We start from the raw sequence: 27,893 nt of genomic DNA on the forward strand, positions 1-27,893 counted from the left end.
ATAGCTATATAGTTTTGTATAGCTTTTCAAATACATTTTGCGCAAATGCATCTTTAACTCAAAAAAGTGTCTGTATATTGAGAAATATCTCTTTCACAGCTATACATATATGATTTTTGTTTGTTATTCATATGCAAAATAATTACTTGATCAAACGATTATAATAAAATGTATGGGCCAGATAAATTATTCGTGCCTGTAGCCCATGGGTACTTCAATGCAAAATGCGATAGACGCGATTGCAATTAAACAGAACACACAATTTTCAACTCCTCTATTTCACTATTTATTAAACATTTGCGAAATACTCAATCGTGAAACGCTGTTCGAATTATTGTTATTTTTGATCGAGTTGTTTGTCAATAGATACGAATAAATGGCATCGAAAGTCATTTTTTAAAAAAAAGAAAACGTTGCTATGCAAATGTAGTTTCATTTTTTTCATAATAAAACAGAAACCTTACTCTATAAATGCAATAATTGCCGAAGTCCATTTCAATGCAATTAAAATATCTAGATAAAACAAACACATTTTGAGTTTTTATACATTATAAAATTTTATATTTTGTACATACGTATTTTATTGAAAATTTTACGCTTTACAGACTTTTAAATTAAATTTATTTAAAAAACAGAAAAATATTTATTGACATATCGACGTTTATTAGAATAAACTATATAGTGTTTTTTACTTTTGTACTCTGCATTAACAAATAAATACCGTATGGGAGATTTATTTGTATATTAATTTTGATTAAACTCTGGTGTATCAATCCACTTCTGAATATGTTGCAAATAATGCTCTATAATATTTTAATAGATAAATCACGAAGCATTGTGAACAAAAAAATTAAATCAATAAAATTTGAGCTTATATGCTGAGTTTATGTAAATTATGACATTAATATTTAGACTAATAATGCTTGTTTGTTAAACAATAGTATTTGATGTATTATATTTTATAATAATACATTTTCATATAAGTGATTTCAAATAATGTAATATTTATATTCTAATTGAGAAAATAAAAACGTTTGGTATTCTCATGGCTTAGAAATTTTGGTTAAACCTTATTTCCATAATTATGAATACTCTAATCTTTATTCACAATAAAAATAAAGGGTTATATCTATTTATATGGATTAACTAGTTTATAAATATTTATATTTCTTAGCTCTAAGGAAGGTTTTAATGCACCTATATTAATCCTTTGTAGTATAATTGGGTTAAACTATCTAAACAACTTTGTCTCATCTATTCACTTTTAATAAAAAGAGCAGGTTAAACACGAGCAGGTTTATAAATTTATTACATAGATTAATTACTCTGTAAAATGTGGAAATTATTTCTAAATATGTGTATAAAAATAAGTTCATATTTTTAACTTCCCGTAGGGTAAGTTATAGTAATCGCTAAAAATCGAAAATAAAAAATTGTATGTATCTATTACATATTATATATTTATATAAGGCGAGTCAAGTCGTTTCGAAGATACGGGGCAAAAGTGCCAAAAACGGTAACTCAGTTTTTAGGAGAATGGAGCGTCCGATTTTAATAATTCAAAAAACATTTAACTTGTATTGACAAGCTGAAAAACTTATTAAATTTTTTGGAAGGCAGGTCTAGCGAATAAAAAGGTTAAAAAATGCCATTTAGTGGCCAAAAATGATCATTAGACATACGCACATCAAATTATCAGATATTTCATGGAGATTTTAATAATACGTACCTATAAAATTTGTTCACATTTTCTATGGGTTCCGTTACTTCGTTTGTCCGTTATACAACGACGCGGCGCTTACGCGCTTCGATATGTCATCTCTATATGCAGCTAAAGCAGTGCAAATGCTTTGAGAAAAAGATCCAAATTTCAAAAATATAACAAAATAAAGAACAGTTTTTTCAAAAAATATTTTTTCAATGAAGTCATTTTTTTGTCAAAAATTTAAAATTTCTCAAAAATCTAATTTTTTCAAAGTTTAAAAAAATGTGATATTTAAAAAAAAATTGTTACGAGAAGTTTTAGCAGTTTGCCTTAAGGCACGGTGCCATATATCACTAGTCTATATTTGGTTTGTCAGTCGTGTCGCACTTGACGCGTCTGTTTTGTTTTGTATCATTGCCATGAGCCTGTAAGATATATAATCCATGGCTCAAACGAAGAACGGGGTGGTGATTCGACCGAGCTGTACAATTGTGCTTACGTATGTGCGATTTCAGTGCACAGATTAAATGCCGTCGTTGTCGACTTTTGCGTCTGAAATCCTTGCGATTAGACGTGCCCTGGGGGCCACAAGCCTCGTCTCGAATCACTTTGTCGTCATGTCGTTCTGGAGCACCGGCAACCGAAATGACGCGCCATTCAGAAAGGACAAGAAGAAGTAGGAGCAATTAATTATAGCCTTCGAGTTGTTTTTCAATTAAAATAGAGAGTTGTTTGGTTTTGAGTAACGCTTTTAAAAAGTGTTCATGCTACAGATTGAAAAGCGCATTTTAGAATATAATATCAATGACAGTTTTTTATTTGATTTTAATTAAATGCAAAATAGCTTTGACACTACATGCAAAGATATTGTATAGCATTTAATATACGGTGGACTCGGAGGATTTTGTTAACATAATTTATGTTCAGGAACGTGCGTTATTTTTTGAGCTCTTTGCTCACAGTAATTTATAATGAAAGAGCACAGAAATACGAATATGCTCCCTGCTGTTAAGTGATGCTTATTATTAGGCAATTAGACATTTCGTATTATAGAATTTCTCATATAATCCCATGTTGTTAAGTGGTAGATAATAAACATTTACACAAAATATAAGAATATGAGATCGCTACGCTCTATAATTTTAATTTTCTTCGTTTTTCATTTGAACAAATGTGCACTCGTATACTAACATATGCATGATCTGCATACACTAACTTAGTCCTGTATTTCATAATCTTTATGTAAATATTTTTAAGTCTAATTTATTGGAAAAACAGTTGGGTGTATGGCATCGTGCCTCATTGTTCAAAGTATATTAGAACTTTAGTCAGAATTAAAAATAAAATCTGAATTATTTTTTATATACAGAAAAAATTAAAAAAAAAAGTTGAGACATTTTTTTTTTCCAAAATCAATAATTTTGTTAAAACAGGCAGAAAGTTCTTTGAATCATTCAAATCGGACGCTTATTTCTCTCAAAAACTGCCATTTTATGCACATTTAGCTCCGTATCTTCAAAATGGCTGGGCCTGCCTTTGCCGAAATCTGATAAACACTGCTCCCAATCATTACTAATTGAACGTTTTTTTAGAACATTCAAATCGGATGCTCCGTTTTCTCAAAAACTCGATTTCTATTTTCTACACTTTTTGCTCTTTATCTCCGTAATTGCTGGACCTGCCTTTGCCAAAAACTAATCAGCTGTTTTTCCTATCAACAGGAATCGAATGTTTTTTTAACCATTCAAATCGATTGATCCGTGCGCCCAAAAACGTGACTGGAAATTTGTATCCATACATACACACACATTCATTTTTTTTGAGGTATGCCAAAATGTTCAGAAACCTTCAAAACGTCGAGAAATGTAAAAATTTTCGATTTCTAATTTCGGCCTATTACAATAACTTACCCTACGGGAAGTTAATAATGGGTTTTTATACGAGTACATTAATTTATCGCAATCGGCTGGGTACGGTTGTACTGTTTTTTTTGATTATCCATAATTTTTTTCATTTACCAGTTAGCTAGGAGAAAATTAAATAAATTGGTGATTTGAACATTTGTCTACATGGAAATACTGAAATGCTGTCCTCAGATACATAAAAAGATTAGACATAGAATCAAATCATACAAGAAAAGGGCGGCGAGTGTCACAACCGTTCACAGTCCAAGAGATATGTGACAGCACAACATAATCATTCAAACAAAATTCACGCATATAATAAAACAATGTATAAAAAAATATATTTCATAAACAAAGATTTTAAAGTGAAATCTTCTGTTTATTTTTATATTAAACTTTTTTTCCTATTTCTAAAAGAAACTTTTGTATTTTATTTAAGTTAATTTTTTTTATTTGTTTAATCTTCTCACGAGAAGAACATAAAATGCATGTCACAATCATACCCTCAAAATTTGTCACAACTCATTATTATCAAGCTAAATTATCTACGAAAAATCTAATTTCTGTTTTTTGAATTATTCAAATCAGACGGTTCGTTCTCTCAAAAGCTGCATTACCATTTTTGTTTTTTTTTTTGCCCCGTATCTTCGAAACGGCTAGACCCATCTTTGAAACGGCTAGATCATGATAATGTGGGTGCCGACTGAATGCAATAATGAGTTCAAATAAACATACTCTTTTACCGTTTGGACCCTATGTCAAAATCAGTATATAATATTTGAGCTTTTATGACGACGGTATTGTTGTACCCCCTCCCCCCCCAACTATGTACTGCAAATACTCTAAATATTCATACTTTATGTCCTACGAAATTAGAATGTTAATTTCGTTCATCAAATTTTTAACCCAGAACATTATAATAATCATGTATTTTATATATTTATTTATTATAAATACATACTGTCAACTTATAGGTGCTTATTAAATTGGGTTATTAATAAAATTACTAAATTTTCTGTAAAAGCATGTTTTGTACACCATACAAAATGGTTTTTTAACTTTCCGTAGGGTAAGTTATTGTAATAGTCCAAAAATCGAAAATGTAATTTTTACATTTTTTACCGTCTTGAAGGGTTTTTAACATTTTGGAATACCTCAGAAAAAATTGATATGTGTGTTTGTGTGTGTGTATGTATGTATGGCTACAATTTTTTGTCCACGTTTTACACTTTGATCTTAGCCATTTGGCCGAGAAGCGATTTGAATTTTCAGGTGCACAGATCAACCGATTTGAATGAACTAAGAACATTCAATTCGTAATGACGGGGAGAAGTGATGATTAGATTTTGGCAAAGGCAGGTCCAGCCGTTTCGGAGATACCGAGCTTTCTGCTTATGAATTACCGTTTGTGTCATTTTTTGCCCCGTATCATCAAAACGGCTAGACCTGTTCATGCCAAAAACTAATCAGCACGTTTTCTTATCAACTGCAATCGAATGTTTTTTGAATTATTCAAATCGGTTAATCGGTGTTCCCAAAATCGTCGACGAAAATTTGTATCCGCACACACACACGCACACACACACGTACATGCACACACACATACATCCATATTTTTTAAGGTATGCCAAAATATTCAGAAACCTTTGAAACGTAAAGATATATAAAAATGTTCATTTTCGATTCTTGGACGATTACTATAGCTTACACTACGGGAAGTTAATGATGACATATTTTCATTAGTGGAATTAATTTTCATTAGGTTCTAGAGTAGTTAGTAGTATAAAGTGTCGCAAGAAGTGTTGAAACCGAAGCGCCCGAATTGCTCCTAAGTGTACGCGATTGTCGCAGCCTCCGCTACTATACAAACGCTAAAAATGGTCCCGACCCCCTATACTATTGCAAATGTTCTCGAAGAAGAGTATTTGCCGATGCCGTTCTCTCGCAAACGAAGAGCTGTGCGTGGCGTAAATGTAATAGAGTCCCTGTTCAATGCCCCCTGTGTTATATCAAGTAATAGAAATTTCATATAGAGCACACTGGAAGATTTATCGTACAATGGAAGTAATTAAAACACATTTCGAGCTCAAATTAAATACAACTTTTTAGTGTAACAAGTCGCTACTGAGTGGTTTAAAGCAAGGGCTTACAAACAAATTAAATATTTTTCCTTAGGGTTTAGAATACCTAAGGGCTTTAAATCATTGTAAATGTTTAACTAAAGCGAAAGGTATTTACTGACATTGTAAGAGTTTGGTGTAACGTAATATAAACTTGAATATAATTAAACGTCTTAAATCTCTTACGATTATAATATGATTATATTTTATGTTATGATAAAGGAAGGATATAAAAAAACTGTTTTTACACACTAGGAATATTTTTCTATATATTTGTACATTATAAACATGTACTATTAGGTTCTGTGGTATGAACTAGATTTCCATTTTGTATTTTACCCAAATTATTTTAATTATTTTTCTCAGAAATTTGGAATCGTTCTGAATTGTCACCAAAACTGGAAAAATCATGTTTGTGTAAATATCATGTTTTTGCACTATAAAAATACAATTGCAGATATTATAAGTGTGTTTGTGAGATATCAATGAAAATCTAATTCATTAATTTTTTGTGAAAGAAGAAAATGTTATTTTTGGAATAAACAATTCATCATTTCAGAAATTGCTAAATCTTATATCTCATTGAGTAAGTCTATTATTTACACATGATCATACAATTTGCCGTGAGGTCAAATGCCAGCTTGTAGATTATTTCGAAAATTTATATGTAATTTATTATATAATTAATGAATAAAAATTTATTATATTAATAGGAATCAAATGATATTCGATTCTTATCGATAGAGAGACGTGCTGATTAGGTTTTGGTAAAGACAGAGCCTGTCGTTTCGAAGATACGATCAAAGAGTGCAGAAAATAGAAGTCAGGTTTTTGAGAGTACGGAGCGTACAATTTGAATGATCCAAAAAACATTCAATTCGTAATGGTGGAGAAAAGTGGTGGTCAGTTTTTGGCAAAAGCAGGTACAGACGTTTCGGAGTTATTTGTGCAAAAATTGGCAGTTGTTGAGAGAACAAGGCATCCAATTTAAATGATTGAAAAAACTCTCAACTTATGTTGATTTTGTTTTTTTTTTTTAATTTCCACAAATAAAATGTTTGATTTCGAAAATAATTTTGATTTTAATTCTAATTCTAGCTAAAGTTTTATCTACTATTAACTATCTATCTATCTCAAAAGCCAACTTATTCAAAGTATTTTCCCTGATACCAGTTTTCGATATTAAAAAAAATAGTAATCCATAGATCACATGGTGATTGTCTAGAACATGAAATCGATACGTTGCTATATGAGCATAATCTTTTTCTATTTCTTTGACAGACAAAAGTGACCTCATTCAATAAGTTGTCAGCCGCTTCTAATTTGGAAGCTCCCAAAACCTCCTTCAAAATCATAATCGGTTAATGCTCGCGGACGGTTCTATTGTAACAGAAGTCTGTTCTCTTTCAAAATCGGCTTCTCCGCGCAGAACTTATTACTTTCAGCAAGCAATCGAGGTATAATGTACTAGCAGCATTCCATCACCAGAATTACTCTAACAAATTGTTTCACTCCTCGACGTGTGTAATACGTGTGTTCAGCATTTAGTGAGTAAACGTGTGATTTCTATCGCTTGGAGAAAGGACTTTGAAGGAATATCCTCTAAAGACACTTTCATAGCAAATGTAGCAACGCTGAAGGTGGTTTGGCAAATTGATGTTTGACTATCCGTTACCAGATTCACGTATTCTATTATCTTAAAACATGAACGGTCGAGTTTAAAATTATAATGATTTTAATTCGAATATATCAAATACATTGTAACATATATATATATATATATAGAATTTTTTTAAATATTTTTATTAGTGACATTACATTGTATATACATATAGACTATATATACATCTTGTACATCACCTACACTTTGTTAGGCAATTCACATTAGTTTATTAATTAGATTAGTTTTTGGCAAAGGCAGGTCTAGCTATTTCAAAGGTAAATAGCTAATTAAACAAAAAATGGCTGGTTTTGAGAGAATTAAGCATCCCATTTGAATGATTAAAAAAACTTTCTGCTTGTGTTGACAAAACAATTGTCAAGAAAAAAAATTCTTTTGTATATCGAAAATAATTCTGATTTTAATATTATTTCTGGCTAAAGTTCTAAAGCTCTCTTATATACTTTAAATAAATAATTTTAACTTTGTAATTCAGGTAATATAATTCTTATAAATACATGTTGGACAATGTTACAGTATTTATTATAATCAATTTGAAAACATTTAATATTTTTTGATCATTTTGTTACGGTACGGAAAGTTTCAGTTTTCAAAGTTTGGACATTTTACCCGTAGGTATTGTGTCTATCATATCAGTTGTTAAAAACAATAAGTATTTAAAATATAGATTATATGATATAAATATGACAAAAAAAGGAAACTTAAAAGAAAAAAATAATAAGTAGACAAAACACAAAAAATAGGTGAAAGATTCATTCGCTGTGAAGGAAAATCAGAGTGACGAGCCAGTATCAGTTGCCGCTAAGGATTGATAAGAATTGATAAGGATATAGTTTGGTATGGCAAACACGCTATACCAAATATTTCTGGGATATATTGGGCAAGCGCTTGAAAGTCATTATTGGGGTAATCTCTGCATTTGAGGTAAAAGTTTCCAGTGAGCTTTTTAATTTGGTCGAGTACTTCGGTACATCAGTCTGTCTATGTATTATTTTGTAGAGTAATAGTGTTTCGTCAGTGAGTTCCTTGATTTGTTGAGTACTAGTCGTAAAGCTTTGGGCAGTCTGTAGTCTCCGTAGGTTAGTCTTTGTTGTCGTGTTTCATATAGAGTGTCCGCTTGTTCTTCACGCTCAGCGGGCTGTTGTGGTTCAAGAGATGCCAGTATATTGTAGTGTAGTGTAGAGTACTGTTCTTTCTGAATCTATATTGGCTACCTAGTATGATTTTACTGCAATCACTTTACTCATTTTATTGAGGAGGCTGATAGGTTTGTAATTTTACAGTGCGTCTGGCTGTTTCCTTGACTTCAATATTCGAAATATGGTGAAAGTTCTCTACGATGTAGGAAAGTAGCCTTTGGCCGTTATGCGTGTGAGTAGTATAAAAGCGTTTGTTGGCTGTTTCAGTATGATAATTTGTAGTCCGTTCATAGTTTTCTGATTATTTTATTTTATTGCAGAAACTGTGGCAGGGTTTATACGAAAGTCTTTGTTGTTAAATTATCAGTAAAATTTTGAATGAATACGTGTACATCACGATCCAGGTATGCATTTGACATATTATTTTGTTTGTGAATGTTTTCAAAGTTTGTTACCTTGTAGGCTTGTGTCGTGGCATGGTTGTTGTCGGCTATATTGAGTGGCGTTATGGATGTTGTTTTTCGTGTTAGTCTTTTAGCGGTTTGCCAAACTACGTGTCAGTATAAATGTTTTCTACTCTTTTAGTTCAAGTTGTCGGCCTGTTAACGTGTTTTTTAGTAGTCTGTCACCAGTACGTTGCGACAGTTTTTTTGTTTGATTTTTTAATTTAATTTTCAGTTTTATCTATTTGGCTAGTTTTATAAATAATGTTGATTTTGTGCCTCGTATCGGTATTGGCGTTGGATGGCTGTCAGTGATCGTCTGTGTCAGATGTATTACAAAGTTTTCATTGTTTATGTTGGTCTCAATAGATATCGTGTTTCGTATGTTGTCAGTCATGATGTCTCTGAAAAATGGCCAGTTGGCTCTGAAGTAGTCTAGAGTTTTATATTCAGGGGTCTGTTCGTCGTCGAATCTGTCAGAAATAGTCATAAAAACAAGGTTATGATCGAAGTTAAAATGTGTTTTTGTTGTGGATTCGAAAGTCAAATGCAGATTTTTGGTCAATACCAAATCTATTGTGCTACGATGGTGTATCGGTACTGTGACGTACATGGTTTGCGTTTCAAGATAGTACAGTTGTGCGTCGGTAGTTTTGTGTTCGGTCAGATAACACAAGTCAACAAAGAAAATGGTGCAAACGATTTTAATGCTGTTTTTAAGTATATTTGAGCTGATTTCAAAAATGACATTGATTTTTTTCTATGAGCTTTAGTTTTCAAGATATGATATATATGATATATTAGGTGCGCAACTAAGTTCTCGCTGTTTTTTCGATGAAAATGTAACTTTATTATAAAAAATTGCATCAATTGAGTTTGATACAGTTCTCCAGTGATGGTTTCGCTTGGTTCAACAGCTCATAACAAGCAACACTGACCTGGTCCCACCATATGTAGAGCATAATCTTCGCAGTGAATATTCGACCGAACCGAGATTCTCTCCTCTTTGGATTGCTGTAATGTATCCATGTTTTATCACCTGTCACGATGTGATAAAGAACCTCTTCTTTTGCGCCGCTGGAGCAGTGGTTCATAGGCAAAAAACGACGCTCGACGTCTCTTGGCTTCAACTCACAAGGAACCGAAGTTTTTTGCTTCTAAATCATCCCCAACGCATGCAATAGCTTGGAAATGGCTTGATAGGTAACTTCTGATTCCGAAGCAAGATCTTCTTGAGTTTCGAATGAGAGCACGAATCCTCTTCGAACAAGGCCTTCAATTTAGCGTTTTTGAAGGTTTTGGCCTTCCTTCACGAGGGTGGTCGTCAATATCAAAATCACCATTTTTGAAGCGACAAAACCCCTCACGGCATGTTGTTTCGCTCAGAGCATCATTACCGTAGCTCTCGATGCACTTGAGCTGCCGTTTTTTTTTTTTTTGAATGGAAGACGAAAATTAACACTCCCCGCAAAGGACGATTGTGTGGCATAAAATTGGACATATTCGCTTAATCAGAAGTATATAATGCAAAAACGATTTAATTATGTGTCGCAGGAGTTTGTTTACTTACTCTAAGTTTGCTTCAAGACGTTTTGGATTTGTCATCGACCAACCCTTACTGCTAGAGCCATATACTGACAAACAGCGAGAACTTAGTTGCGCACATAATATAAGGAACGAAAGTACAAAATAGTAATACAATTCAGAATTCTGAATTCTGATGCAAGACTTTATCCAAATCGCAGTATCAATCGATGTTTTGTAAACATCGTAGTCGTTAATGTAGTTTGTCCGTCGATTTCAAATGTGTCTGGTTAACCTGTACAATGTCCAGATCATAATTTGTTATCGTCTGTTTCAGTTCGTCGACGTGGTTTTTGAGTCCGTTCGATTTAAAGTGCATTATGTCTATGTTGCGCGTGTAGTTTATGGGAATGTTATTAAAAAGTTAAGTATAGTGATGTATTTGTACTTGTGAGTCAGTTGGTGTTTAGTGACTCTGTCAGTTTGTGAAACTCTCACTGAAAATTTGTTTTACCTCTGGATCCGCAAACAGCTTTCTGAGCAAAATTTTGATAGTAACAATTTATTTGTTTATTTTGATAATAAATAAAAATAATACAACAAAAATTTGTCATTTTTTATTTCAAGATGAGGATTTTTATATTAAAATAGTAGAATTGAAAAGAGCGGTATTGGTATATAAAATATTAATATAAATAACAACGAAACTAGTTATTATTGCATATATATATATATATAAAGTTAGTGTCACATTGTTTGATCGCGATAGACGCCTAAAATACTGAACCGATTTTAAATTTGTTTTGCCATCGTGTGCGTATAGATCCAACTTAGGCGGTAGGTTACATTAAAAAATCTTAATTTATAGCCAAAATATTATATTTTTGATAATTTCAATAATCTTTGACAAGTAATCGTAGAATCAGTTTAATCTGTATCTAGACCAACGACCAAAGAACGATTCGAGCGATGACTTTGGGAACAGCAGACCCTCTGGTGTGGGGTACGTAATACTAAATGTGCTAATTTAATTTAAATAGAATCAGTTTCAGATTAGGTTGGGTCTTGCAAAGACTATAAATATGATCCAGAAACATTTATATGTGACGTGCTCTGCAGTGAATAAACTATTCATATGTCTTTTGTTATATGCCCCTTTCACTTATATAACAATTTTCAATAAATTAGTTATTTTCATACTAGACATATTTTTATAGCAAAACAACGTTTGCCGGTGTGTATGTTTGCATTGTTTCGGAATAGCTCGGTAAGCTGCCTGCACAACAAAATCAAAATTCGTCGAAACAATTTTAACGTTATTCGAGTCGAGAGTCGTGCAGTATATGCCATACGCCGCACAGCATTTCAAGTGTATATAATTTGAAGTGACTTTTCGTAATGAACAAACTTCCTGATGTAATTACAAAACCAGCTTATGGATTCAATTGCAAAACTCGATTTTTTGTGATTTTATTCAACTTTGCTATATATCACCATGGCTTGAAATTTTATGGAAAATTTCATTTTAAGCCCCATGCATACGTTCGGCGATTCAATCTAAAATATAGAAATATCGCTTTTAATTTGTACAAACTTTATTTATATAAAATATGGTATCAATATGAATATTCGTGCTTCACTAATATGTAGTGATATGATATTTATAATATCCATTATTAATTAGTGATTGATATACGAACATATTAATCAACGTTCATTTATTATTCATACAGCAGTAAACTCGGACTAACATATTTAAATTATGACATTAATGTAAATAAAAGCAAACATGCCACGATGGCTAATGCTAAAAATTTACAGAAGTTTTATAAATGTTTTAGATTTTTAATCAGAAGAATGTTACATTCAGGAAAATAAGAAAACGCAATTAGACCAAACGTGAATTTCTGAAATTCAATATAACGATCGTTATAAGCTTAACCCAAAGCTAATATTTAAATGTTTATATTGATTATATTAAATGATTTTGATGAAAAAACATTCCGTTTGAAACAAACCAAGTTTTTGAATCATTTAACTATTTACCTTTTATCACGTGTAAAATGTTTATACAATAAACAAAACAGTTAACTTGACATTCGATAACAAGCTATTTTCTAAATATTTCCAAGTTATTTGCCCTTGAATCTATTATTCTAGCTAAAAACATTGCTCAATAAAAATGGACTAACATTATCAGAAGAAAAAAGTACGATTGGTATATTCACTAAAAAAATATAATATAAAAGCTTAAGATATAAAATTTTTTTTAGGAATTTCTCTAGATCAAAAGTTAGCATTCAAGATACATTGAAAGTAGTAAAAAAACACAGAAAAAAGTATAAATATATTAAGAATGTTGAATAAAATTTGAAATGTAATACATCCAAGTTCAGCATTAAATCTATATAGATTATTAATTTGACCAAAATTAGATAATGGCTCTTGGATATTTAACAGTAAAAAAATTCAAGATTTGGACACGATTCAATATCGATGTGTCAACTAATGTATTACTATTGGAATGTGGAGAAATGCCATTAGGAATAAGGCGAAGAGCTTAAGCTCTATGTGATAAATATATTTTGAAAAACATAATGAATAATGAAACTGTGTGTAATTACAAATTGACTTAATTATGGAGAGGTATGGACAGGACATATTGGATAAACAAAAAAATACCAGACATTTTAAGCAGTTTTAAATTTTATATGAATTTAGGGAATTTGATGTAGTCCATGGAGTTCATCCATATTATGATAAATTGTATTATAATAAAAGAAAGAGAATTGTATTATAATAAAAATAAAGAGTATAAAATGTGGATAGAACACGAAGGACAAGATAGTATAACTTTATATAGGGATGAGTCCAGAAATAATATTTCTCAGAGTAGTGCAATATAGAATGAAGAAGAAAAAAATAGAGCGCGCGTATGGTTCACACGCGATATAATAAGTAAAACTTATTTGCTACTGTACAAGATGGAATTTGAGTGGAAATAAATACATCATGTAACAATTTTTAATAATGTTTATTAGTAATATGGCAACACTCATGATGCACACATTTATTAGTGCCAACCATTATAAACATTTATATAATGATAAACTATAAATTATATATCTATAATAGCATTAAAAATATGTATAATATTTAGAACAATAATGTGATTAAAGTCATCCTTCAAATATGACATGATCAGTTTGTCATTGTAATTAGCATTTAGAAATAAACCTCCATTAGAGAAATGAATAATTGCTGAATAATAAATTCTAAAATATTCGTTCACACAGTAGATTATGTTAAACAGCGCCTAAACAAATATTGTTTTCGCAAATTCACTCATCATGTAATTATGTTTGAAGAACTTCATGTAATTAAAATTAACATACATTTATTGATTGCTTGTATTTTTTTACTTTTTTGCTGGCGATATAATCTCATGCTTTGATCAGCTGTAATATCTGTCTTGCCATAAAAATATTTTCTATTTTAATAACTTCAAATATTTATAGAAACTACGAATAATATAGAAATAATTTCTAATCAATAAACATACTTTTAGTACACGGCCAAAATGTTTAATTAGTTTTATTATTTTCAAGGAACAGGGTAAAATATTCTTCTGATTTAGGCATTTTTCATTAAATCAAGATTTGTACTACGATGTAACTTTAAAATGTTTATTTATCTATGCCGATTTGCTGGTTGATACGGTACGCATACAACGTTGATGCCGGTACGCATACAACGACAGATCTCTATTTACATACTCGACGACTAATCACAATCGACCCGTATTGAAATGATTTCATCGAGAGCGAATGACTTACAGTTCGGGCGTAACGCATTTCCGTTGCATTTGTACGGATTTACATCCTAGTCGCGCCTGAAGAAGTTTTACTTCAAAATATCCATATTATAACATATGATAATAATATGATATGGCATATTACAACGCCCTGATTTTATTTCTATATATTCGGCAGAATTAATAGTTAATCGTGAAGCTGTTAGAATAGCCAAGATGAAAAATAATAAAAGAACTATGATTTTAACATAATATATTTTGATATATTGAATGATATAGAGATAATTACAGGGAATGGAAACAACATAAATATTGGATGGGCACAAGGTCATATAGATGTTGAAAGAAACGAAAAGGCTGATAAAGCAGCGAATGTAAGCGGACAAGAATATAATAAATGCTTATATGGTGACATAATTAAGAAAATTAAAATTAAATCAGAAGAGAGGTGGAAAGGAATATGCAGACAAACATCGCTAAGAAAAGGAAAAATTTTATCGAAAATATTTGAGATTAGATGTATTATAGTAAATAATTGTAAATGGATAATTGTGTACTTAGAGGAAGCCAATAAAAAAATATCAAAAAATAATAATCACAAGAGCACAAGCAATATACTTTGTGGTTTTGTGTCGACATTTAAGAATTTGATTGCAGTAACATAACGGGTGACTTTATGACTAGAATAATAGTTAAATTCTCTATAATACGAAAGCATTACCAAGCCATTAAACGTCGAATTGACGGAAATATATGCACTAAACATAAGCGCGATTTCATACGAGTTTAATGGGCGCTACCGGAAATTAAGCGCAAATAATAACGTAGATACATGCTTAAACCCTTTCAAGTATTTTCTACACGCGCACTTGACAGGGCTGAAACATGATTATAGACGTAGAATTTCAAAATGAGCTACGAACACGTATTATTGAAATTGATGTTAATACATCGAAAGAAGAAGAGCAGAAATTACAATATATCCTGCTTCACGAATGATGTTTTGCCTAATAATGGATAAAGTGAATCCTGCATGCGTGGCAAAGTAAATCTTTAAGAGAAAAGAGATTGAGGGTCTGATGCTGCCGTAAAATAAACCAATGTTAAGTAGCATTTTTCATATGAAGTGATACTAAAAACTGTCAATATTTGTCGTTTCTGTGCAGTTAGGCTTTTTAGATAGAAAACTTAACCTAGAAAACGCACAAAATTCAAAAAAAACATTATCATAACTGGATCTCTGAGATATGGCTTGATAATATGCATGGAATTTTGACAGTATTTAGTAGCATTTTGTATAAAAATTGGAACGTTACTTAGTGGCATAATCGACCCATAAATTATGCAAACGTTCGTTGTATCGCAAAACAAGTATTTTTTGTTTTATACTTTTGTTTGTGTATTCAAATCATGCATATCTTATTAACTTCCCGAACGAGAAGTTAATGTTTTCCTAAAAAAATCCTACTCGCTAATTTTATGTTTTCTCCACATTCCAAGCCATTCTGAATCGAATGAGACCAAATTTGGAAAAAGTATATGTGTGTGTATATGAACAGATTTTTTGCCGTAAATCGACGTTTTCTCCAAAACGGCTGGACCGATTTCAAAAATTTAAAAGCCATTCGATGTATCTCGATGAGGACTAGCGTTTGTCAGTTTTGTGAGACGATCTGCCAAGCCGTTTCTTTGTAATTCAAAAAAAGTGTTAAACTTTTTGCCCACATTTAAGCACATACTAACGAATCGATTTTAAAAAATCAAAAACTGTTCGAAAGATATTATTTGGGATTGATATTAGTTTTCTTGTAAATAACTGTTGAAAAAAAAATTTAAGCCGATTTTTATAGAACTTTTTTTGGCGATATATATCATGGTCTTATGGAACTTACTGAAATATTACGGCCTTACAATAAATAGTTTAATTTTAAAAATTCATCAAAGTTTGAGAAAAAGAGTAGTTTTATTGACGTTTGTTATAATTAAAATTAGACGATTTACTTGGTATAACGATCGAGTACTTGGTCTCAATGCACATACTAAACCATTAAAATCCTACGGAAACTAGTTCAATTATGAAAATTATTTATTTTTGAAAATTTGCTTTTAGAAAATATACCGAGTTAACGCGTTCGTTAGTTGTCAATTATGTGTAATAAATCCACTCGGAATACTTTTAATCACTCATAAATTAATTTATTTCTTATTGATTAAGTCGATTATTTACACATATCGGGAAGTTCATGTAACTTGCCTCAAGGCAAAATACCAATGCCAGCTAGTTTAAATTGCAATATACTGCGTAATTTATAAAATTATATAATACTTTAAACAAATTATGAGATAATGCTATAAAGTCGACGTAGAGTTAAAACAAAATAATTGGAATATCTGAGGCATTCGATTAAAATAATTTAATACAATAGTAGTTTTAGCGGATCAAAGCATTAATAATTAATTAATCTTACACGTGTAAGTATAATCGCATACATATATATACTAGCTGGCCCAGCAAACAATGTTTTGCTATAGACATAGACCTTACACTGCATGGACTGCTAGTCCTCATACGTTTTTCATTGTATGAAGTGTATAAAGATACATGGAACTGTATGAAGGGACATATGACATTAAATCAATCGGGTGAGTTTCACGATTGTCGGCAACGCTCGTTCAGCAAGTGACGCTACAGTCTCATTTTATCTTAATGCATTAATTTTTTAATTACGAAGTAAAATCCGAATATTCATTTTTAAATTATTTTGTTATGCGGCATGTCCAGCGAATTGACTGAGATTGAAAAAAAATGGGAGAGTGGAAAATTTCCGTTTGTGTGTGTCGGGAACAACCCTTGATTAAAATAATTTAACTGTTTAATAAATTTTTAAGACTTTGAATGTTATTTATTAACGTTGGTTTTATTAAATATGAACCCAGGAACATTTACATGTGGCGTGTTTTGCAGTGGGTAAATTATTCACATATTTTTAGTTATCTGCCCCTTTCACGTATATACCACATTTGCAGTCAGTTATTTTTATACTAAACATTTTGTACTAGAAATATTTTTTATGCCATAACAGCATTTGCCGGGTTAGCTAGTGTATATATATATATATATATATATATATATATATATATATTAGGGCGGTCCTTAAAATGGTCATTTTCGAATTTCCTTGCTCCCAGGGGCTCAAATGGTTCCAAATAGATAAAAAACAATTCTCTGAAGGTTTTAGCTCTTAATATTAACGTTTAGATAGAGCGCAATTCAATCAAAGTTTTGTATGAAAATAGCATGAAAAAATTTTCAAAAATTTAAAAAATGTTTTTTAGATGTAATTTAGCAAACAAATGAATAAATAAAACTCATTCATTTGCCGCTAAGTTATACCTAAAACATTTTTGTTTAATTTTCAAAAAATTTTCCATGCTCTTTCCATACGAAGTTTGATTGAATTGCGCTCTACCTAAACGTTAATCTTAAGGGCTAAAACTTTCAGAGAATTGTTTTTTATCAATTTGGAACCATTTGAGCCCCTGGGAGCAAGGAAATTCGAAAATGACCATTTTAAGGACCACCCTAATATATATATATATATATATATATATATATATATACTATATATACCTCTACTAATGTGCGTCAACATGAGTTAGAATGAAATATGTTATACCATCAGATAGGAATTAAAACGGTCTCGCGAAAATTTCTTTGAACACAAGATTCTTTGGGGTTCTCTTCATTCCACGTCGTTCATGCTATTTGCTTATTAAATATAAGAATAACATTTACGTGCCGCATACTTGAAACAGATGGTAAATTATGAAAGCTTAAAGATATCTATCTCCAAGAGAAAACATGCATACATTGAAATTAAGTATTTAGTACAATATTCAACATTATCCTTATATGTGAACCTTTTGAATTTTGTTCTAAAATATATCTCTGACTTTTTGGATCCTTTTGAAATATTTTTAGAATGCAATATTGTATATACCTGGAGACAATAGTTAGGACGATGAAAAGATGATGGTTGCTTTTTGAAATATAAAGCATTTTAGTAATGATTTTCTATGAAAGCAGGATTCAAACAAAACATACTTTTCATTGTGATAAGATGAACTAAATGATTCTAGATTAACTATTTATTTTATTAAATTATATAGTTTTTGTTAAAATTGAACTAGACCTATCTTTATTTTATATTATAAACTTTACATTATTAATGTCTGACCAACTTCAAAAGTTTTAAGTTTTCCACAAATGAAGTAGCGAGTCAGCCATCTCACCTCAACAAATCAGAGAAGAAAAATCAAGACAATTCGCTGATTTTAATTAGATTCTGTTCGTGAGTTATGAAAACAGAGTGATCCGCACGGAAAACTTTTAAAATAAAACTGTCCAGACTTACGGCGAGTAATATTATTTCGAAGACAATCTGACAGCGCAATTTAATATCATTCCTTTTGCACGACAATCATTTATATTTAATCCAATTATGGATCACAATCTCTCATTTCAGACTACACAATCTTGATAAAGAAAAGTTTGAAATTATATTTTTCTCGCCACTCGCATTACGGACAATGATTACTTTTAATAGGATGTATAGTAGTAAGGAGATGTCGAGGTAGCACCCCATAAAGAGGGGCGGCCCGAAACGAATGAATAAATTATGCGTGTAAGCCTAACGCCAAATAACTGCCCAATTTTTACATAATTTCGAAATACTTCAAAATGAAGTATCATCGTCCATTTGTTTTATGCGCGTGTTATAATATATATATATATATATATATATATATATATATATATATATATATATATATATATATTATAGGGGAGCTAGAAGCTGCTTGTAACAATTTTTTTAATTGAAATTAATATATCTTGAGAGCTACTGATTATATTTATACTAAATAAATAAAAATAGATAAGCTGCTGGAATAGTTGCTGTAACTGTTTCTCCTCTACTGAACTAAATAAAAAGAATTCCATAACTGTTTCATTCACAAATAATAATTTCATATTTAATCACAATCAATCATTATTTTACAATTAATCATTTTCTAAAAAAAGTGCGGTGTTACAGCTTACCATGTGTTTGAGTCTAGCAAAAACGACAATAAAACCTCTGATAATTAATTCTTCACTTATTTTTAAGAAAATTGACTTTGAAACTAAATAAAATATAGAATGTCTCCTGTAATATAAATTTTTATCATATACCGTAAACTAAAATTAATATCATAATACAAATAAAATATACAGTGTCTCCTGTAACACAAGTTGTGTTTCGTCACATCTTACAAACTATACATTCCATCCAATATTTCTCACTTGAATCTGTATATAATTCTTGTATGTTACGACTAGCACCAAGATTTTATTGCATCTATCCAAGGTGTGATTTTTTTATTAATCAAGATAACTAACTAACTTGATACGAATTACGATTTATAAAATTTAATATTAGTCAATAATAATAACGCAAACCGAAATTTATAATAGATTTTGTATTTCCTGTTAAAATTACTGTATCTGCAAAATTCTGTTTACTTCTGGGATAGTAGCTATGATAACATTATGGAAGACGGTTTACATGTTAAATGTTGACAAAAAAATATTTTAACCCCTTCACTTACAGTGACGAACAGAGCCCGCAGACGATGGCTAGCCCATGTGTAAATATTACGGGCATAGCCCGCGTACGATATTCGGGCCAGAAACAAATATTACACATTACGGGCATGGCGCGGTACGGTATTCGCAGGTATTACAAAATATTTATTTATACAAAATTATAAAACACAACATTATTTTTATTTCTGTAATAAACTGCACACTGCGTGCGAAAATAGTCACGAACGCTGCGCTAGCTTGTACAACTCTGACCCAACATGTTCGAATCTAAATCGTAAGTTAAGAGGTTAATATCGTTTAAGATCCTATTGAAAAACGCCTGCTTACTAGTTATACCCATCACAGATATCCCCTAGCTCCCCTATATATATAGCTAGTTAAAACGCTGACTTTGTGTTGACAAGATCGCGAGTTCGAGCCCGTGCTCTGGAAGACCTGATATCGTGCGGAAACAATTTCCATTTTCACTTAAAATACAGAATAGTTAAATTATGTTTCAATTTGGAGAAACGGCAGTGTTTTCCGCAAGTGATACTGCAGTACGGAACAGCAAGCCGTCTAGTAACGCTACAGAACGAACCAGGCACATCAACATCTCATATAATTATCCAATCGATATCAAGTAAAATGTATTTGAAAATTAAAATTTACACTTCTGATAAATTAAAAATTACATTTCTGAGAAACTAACAATTACAATAACATAATAAAATTCACTATAATTCAGTAATAAATATTGAAGCAAAAATCGACAAATAGATGTCGTCTATAGTCGGCACTCGTACACACAGGTACTCAAGCGGAAATCTATAAGCGACGCTCGTAGCGAAAGGTCTAAGAATTTGGTATAGCATTTTCATTTTGTTCAGCTTTTAAGCAACTCGGATAATGGTGCGAAATAAATAATTTGTATATGATGGTTTCAAATATATATAAATAATAAACAAAATCTTCGAACATTTTTAAAAACTAAACTTTTTGTATTAACAAACGATTTATACTGGTTATACTGGTTAAGTGAAATGTTTGAATCATCATAAAACGTATTATTAAAATATTAATATATTTGTATCTGCACTTCAAATGTAGAAAATTGTGACTTATTCTTATTGATTTTTAGTTTTATTGTAAAATACGCTTCACGAAAATATTTTTATCAAACAAATTGATCTCTGGCTTTCGCCCGTATACGTACATTTCCAGATTCGGAGAAGGCAATGCATTTATATATTTTGATTGTGAGTATTCTTCTCTTGGACCGTTTCTGAGAAAGCCATAACAACGGCCTATTCAGCGTACCGTGTCATGGAAGCTGAAGTTATTTCGCCATTCCTCCAATATCGCATTTATTTACAATCGAAACAAATTAATCGAAAAGCTGAGAGGTGACAAAAATTTTAGTAAGCCGTAAAATTGACAATTTTGATATGATAATCCTTCTACTAGCTAAGTCGGTTGATTTGTGTACCTAATTGATTTGAATAATGCACCTAATAATTTGACCTAAATATCTATAGGCATTTGTATACATGTATAGATATATCTAGGTCCATTATTATAATTAACTTATGCAGTCATTACTTTGCACGTATTTTTCAAAAATTGTTATAGATATTTTATATTTAGACAGTTTATGTATCAAAAATTGAATTATTAGTTTATGCATGTCATCAAAACATTGAAAGCTTTTATGAGACGGTTAATTCTGTGGTGTCTAACTCGTGTAGAAACGTATCACATAATATAAAATTTCGTAAATTTTTGTGTAAATTAAAGACATGGCATTATGCTTAAAGCAAATTCTTGGAAATTCCCGTACCAAAAGTTGATTTTTTCTGAAAATTTTGAACTTTTTTAATGCAATCGCTGTGTATCTGTTTTATAGACAAAATATCAAAGCGCGTAAGCGCCGCGTTGCAACGGATAAACATTGGTACTGAACGCACAGAAATGTAAACAAATTTTGAAAGTATTAGTAAAATCTCTATAAAATATCTAATAATTTGATGTACATGTGTCTAATGATCATTAACTAACTATTTTTTCATAAAAGAGGTCGACAAAAATTTGTTTACACACATACAAATACATTCATTTTTTGTAAAGTACGATTAATGTTCAAAAACCTTTGAAACGCAAAGATATATAAAAATTTCCATTTTCGATTTTTTTGTATTACTATAACTTATCCTACAGAAAGCTATAAAGTATTTAATGTTTGGTCTGGGAATTTTGAAGCACCGATTTCTACCGCAATAATAATTAATAAATTGTAGTGATTTTTGTTTATAAATTACAAAGTTTTTTCTACATAAAAAATAAAAGAAATTATTCAACTTACTTTAAAAAAAATATTAACTGTAATTTACAATTTTAAATAAATAATTAACTTTCCGTAGGGTAAGTTATAGTAATCGCAAAAAAATCGAGAATCAAAGTTTTTATATATCTTTACGTTTCAGAGGTTTCTGAACATTTTGGCATACCTTAGAAAAAATGGATGTATGTGTATGTGTATGTGTGTGTGTGTGTGTGCGGATACAAATTTTTGTCGACTATTTCGGGAACACGGTTCAACCGATTTCGATTATTCCAAAAACATTCGATTGCTGTTGATAAGGAGACGTGCTAATTAGTTTTTGGCATAGGCAGGTCTAGCCGTTCCGAAAATACGGGACAAAAAGTGCCGCAAACGGTAACTCAGTTTTTAAGAGAACGGAGCATCCGATTTTAATAATTCGAAAAACATTTTGCTTGTATTCATAAGATGAATAATTGATCAAATTTTCGTAAGGGCAGGTCTAGCGGTTTCGGAGATCTAGTAAAAAAAGTAAAAAAAATGCCATTTGGCGGTCAAAAATGATCATTAGACATATGCACATCGAATTATCTGATATTTTATAGAGATTCTAATAGTAAGTATAAATTTTGTTTACATTCCTATCGGTTCCGTACCAATGTTTATCCGTTAGTCGGCGACGCGGCGCTTACGCGCTTCGATATTTTGTCTCTATGCAGTTAAAGCAGTACGATTGCTTTGAAAAAAATTCAGAATGTTCAAAATATATCAAAATAGAGAAAACATTTTTTTTCAAAAAGTCTTTTTTCAAAAAAGGTAAATTTTTGTCAAAATTGTATAGATTCTCGAAAATCTATTTTTTTCAAAGTAAATGTTTTTCAAAAATGTTAATCTTTTTAAAAGAAATTAATTATTACTACGGGAAGTTCCAGCAATTTGCCTTAAGGCACGATGCCATGGGCCTGTAGCGGGTTGCCAACACGCATCGCGGCTTGTCAACACGCATCACATGTCTCTGGACAGATTGGCCCATATAGTGACAGCACTGAGAAAAACAAAAGGAAATTCAAGTGTCAGATCGGACACGGTTTTTGTTTCTCCCTGAGTAGTTTTTGCCAAAAAAATGTATAATTCTTGAAACCTTTCTTTTCTATTATAAATAAGAAAATACCAATAACGTTTTATAAATGATCAATATAATCACACATAGTGTTATTACTATTGTCATAATAAACAATATTCGTAGTATAAAGAACTCGAGTTTCTTTAGTGGTGACCGCGAACGTGAATTAATAGCACGCATATAGAAGGAAAGAAGGTAAGAAGATCAAGACACATTTAGAAGTAACAAATTTAGAAGTAAAAAAATAAATTGAAGTCTCATGAATTATTAAGAAAAGAATTTTTAAAAATAAATAATGAATATAAATGGCTCACAACCGCCATAACTCTAAGAACATTCTAATCCTACAACTGAGACTCCGGCCACGCACATCGAAAACAACAACACGTGCTCAATAAATCCCTCATTATCCTGGAAAATGAGTCGATTATAAGCACCACGGCAGAGGACAGGGAGCGTCAGCAAACAATTTGGCAACCGCCACATACACTCAACCGCTAACTCACCAGCGAAGGGCCACATACAATCAACCGCTAACTCACCAGCGAAGGGCCACATACAATCAACCGCTAACTCACCAGCGAAGGGCCACATACAATCAACCGCTAACTCACCAGCGAAGTGTCAAATATACTCAGCCGCTAACTCACCAGCGAAGGGCCACATCTACTCAACCGCTAACTCACCAGCGAAGGGCCACGTAAGCAATCAACAAACTCAACAAGCCAACACGGCATTCAAAACGGCCACGGCCACGAACAAATAAAATTTATCACACAATCTCAACCAAAAGAAATTTACAAGGAAGTTCAAGATGGCACTCAGAGATGCGAAACAATCTTTTTCATTAGGGCGGAGTGATCTGTAGCGACCTGTCAACACACGTCGCATTTTAACTTGACAGATGTTCATTATTTGAAGCTCATCATAGTGTCAGCTCAAAAACAAAAAGTTCAAGTGTCAGATCAGATCTCGTTTTTGTTTGCTCAAGGTTCAAAATGCCCAAATTGTAATTCTTTACTTTTTTCCTTTTTTATTATAAATACTGAAATAACATCTACGTTTTTGTAAATGATCAATATAATCACACATAGTGTTATTACTATTGTCATAATAAACAATATTCGTAGTATAAAGAACTCGAGTTTCTTTAGTTAGCGGGTTGCCAACACGCATCGCGGCTTGTCAACACGCATCACATGTTACTGGACAGATTGGCCCATATATTGACAGCACAGAAAAAAACAAAAATAAATTCAAGTGTCAGATCGGACACGGCTTTTGTTTCTCCCTAGTCGAATTTTCCAAAAATGTATAATTCTTGAAACCTTTCTTTTCGATTATAAATAAGAAAATACCAATCACATTTTATTAACGATAAATATGACAACACATAGTGTCGTGGATATTAATCATACATAAAATAAACCAAATATAAATAATATTTTATGGAATTTATTATTACTACAATTTGCACAATATTGGTATTAATTACGGAGCACCACTACACTTCTATATTTTGGTGACCCCGAGAGTGAACTAGTAACACACATACAAGAAGGTAAGAAGATCAAGACATATTTTGAAGTAGCACAAAAAAAATAAATTGAAGTCTCAAGAATTACTAAGAAAAGAATTTTTAAAAATATAAATAATTATTATAAATGGCTCACAACCGCCATAACTAGAAGAACATTCTAATCCTACAACTGAGAGCCCGACCACGCACTTCAAGATCAACAATAACACGTGCTCAATAAATCACTTATTATCATGGTAAATAAGTCGATAACACAGGTCAACAAAGAAAATGGTGCAAACGATTATAATACTGTTTTTAGGTATATTTGGGGCGCTGATTTCAAAAATGACATTGGTTTTTTTCTATGAGCTTTAGTTTTGAAGATACAATATATATGATATATTTTACGATATTAGGTGCGCAACTAAGTTCTCGCTGTTTTTTCGATGAAAATGTAACTTTATTATAAAAAAAGGCATCAATTGAGTTCGATACAGTTCTCCAGTGATGGTTTCACTCGGTTTCAACAGCTCATAACAAATAACACCGACCTGGTCCCACCATATGTAGAGCATAACCTTCGAAGTGAATATTCGGCCGAACCGAGATTTTCTCGTCTTTGGATTGCTGTAATGTATTCATTTTTTATCACCTGTGATGAGGTGATGAAGAACCTCTTCTTTTCTCGCCGCTGGAGCAGTTGTTTACAGGCGAAAAAACGACGCTCGACGTCTCTTGGCTTCAACTCACAAGGAACCGAAGTTTCTTGCTTCTAAATCATCCCCGACGCATACTATAGCTTGGAAATGGCTTGATGGGTAACTCCTAATTCTAAAGCAAGATCTTCTTGAGTTTGGCACGAATCCTCTTCGAACAAGGCCTTCAATTTAACGTTTTTGAAGGTTTTGGCCTTCCTTCACGAGGGTGGTCGTCAACATCAAAATCACCATTTTTGAAGCGACAAAACCCCTCATGGCATGTTGTTTCGCTCAGAGCAACATTTCCGTAGCTCTCGATGCACTTTGCTGCCGTTTTTTTGTAATGAAAGACAAAAATCAACACTCCCCGCAAATGACGATTGTTTGATATAAAATTGGACGTATTCACTCAACCAGAAGTATATAATGCAAAAACGAAATCAATTATGTGTTACCGCAGTCTGTTTACTTACTCTTAGCTTGCTTCAAGACGTTTTGGATTTGTCAAAATCGACCAACCCTTACTGCTAGAGCCATATACTGACAAACAGCGAGAACTTAGTTGCGCACCTAATATAAGGAACGAAATACAAAATAGTAATACAATTCAGAATGTTATTTTAATGAGATATACCTACTCGTATATACAAACTTACAAGACCCATTCGGCCTTAGTTGGGACATTAGTTGACACTGTGAAAAGTTCTTTTCCGTGACGACCTCGAATGGACCTGGTTTCGGCAACTTTTTTGTATCTCAAAAACTAGAGCTGATACAAAAAAATGGTTTGCAGATTTGAAATCAGCGCAAAAAATACTATAAGAATCAGCTCTAACATTTGAGGCACCAAAAAAAAAACTTTTTTTTGTTGGCCTGTGTAATAAGCACCATGGCAACAGACAGGGAGCAAACAATTTGGCAACCGCCACATACACTCAACCGCTAACTCACCAGCGAAGGGCCACATACACTCAACCGCTAACTCACCAGCGAAGGGCCACATACAATCAACCGCTAACTCACCAGCGAAGGGCCACATACAATCAACCGCTAACTCACCAGCGAAGTGTCAAATATACTCAGCCGCTAACTCACCAGCGAAGGGCCACATCTACTCAACCGCTAACTCACCAGCGAAGGGCCACGTAAGCAATCAACAAACTCAACAAGCCAACACGGCAATTTATCACACAATCTCAACCAAAAGAAATTTACAAGGAAGTTCAAGAATGGCAGTCAGAGATGCGAAACAATCTTTTTCATTAGGGCGGAGTGATGTAGCGGGTTGCCAACACGCATCGCGGCTTGTCAACACGCATCACATGTCTCTGGACAGATTGGCCCATATAGTGACAGCACTGAGAAAAACAAAAGGAAATTCAAGTGTCAGATCGGACACGGTTTTTGTTTCTCCCTGAGTAGTTTTTGCCAAAAAAATGTATAATTCTTGAAACCTTTCTTTTCTATTATAAATAAGAAAATACCAATAACGTTTTATTAATGATCAGTATGACAACACATGGTGTCGTGGATATTAATCATATATAAAATAAACGAAATATAAATAATATTTTATGAAATTTATTATTGTCTATCATTTTGGTATTTAATATGGACCACACCTCCATAGGCCCCACTAGTTTTTTTTTTTTTGCTGTATAGAGATAAGTTTATTTTCTGTTGCTATACAGATTTAAAGTTCGTTAAATAAAATTAATACTTAATTTCATGAATCTGCCCATATAATGTAAAACTCTACAAGCAGAATATTATATTTGGATAGAGCATTTTAGGGTATTTATCTATTTCAAATATGTACTTTGATATTACTACTGGATACCAGACTACATCACAAATACAAAACCAAAATTCCGACAAAGTAGCGTATCAGTGTAGTAGTTCCTGAAGGTGTGTTGCCTTATTTATTTTTTTCTTCATCATTCCTTTTGTCATCGCATACCAAATTTTTACTCTGAATTCCAACGATTTTTCTATCCTTTTCGTTCAGGTGTATTTTCTCTTGAATGTTTTCTCTATTTTTCTTGCGTTCCTTTCTACTATCGCTCACTAAGCAAAATGGGCATGTGATGAGATTTTGATAAACCATCAGGCGGTGTATACATGTATCGGGTAGGTCTAGGTCAAACATTCCGGAGCGAATCTCTCACTTAACATGACATTGTAAACTCTATATGTTTGTTATACAGGTACGGTGAGCTATTTATATTTGCTCATTTGTATTTCAATATTGCGAATTCATTAGTATCTGGATAT

The 27,893-nt window shown here is 31.8% G+C and overlaps 1 protein-coding gene across 1 annotated transcript in view; it reads left to right on the forward strand.

Moving 5' to 3' along the window:
* Nucleotides 1–5,486: 5,486 nt before the first annotated feature.
* The window catches only part of LOC113375582, an 84,537-nt gene continuing 62,130 nt past the window's right edge, over nucleotides 5,487–27,893 (forward strand). Inside the window, 1 exon segment of the mRNA XM_026615515.1 lies at nucleotides 5,487–5,622. Coding sequence (XP_026471300.1) covers nucleotides 5,487–5,622 — 136 coding nt within the window.

The sequence above is a fragment of the Ctenocephalides felis genome, unplaced genomic scaffold, assembly GCF_003426905.1.
Source record: "Ctenocephalides felis isolate EL2017-DRISC unplaced genomic scaffold, ASM342690v1 CF-g0.4_SCAFFOLD_01886, whole genome shotgun sequence".
Lineage (NCBI taxonomy): Eukaryota > Metazoa > Arthropoda > Insecta > Siphonaptera > Pulicidae > Ctenocephalides > Ctenocephalides felis.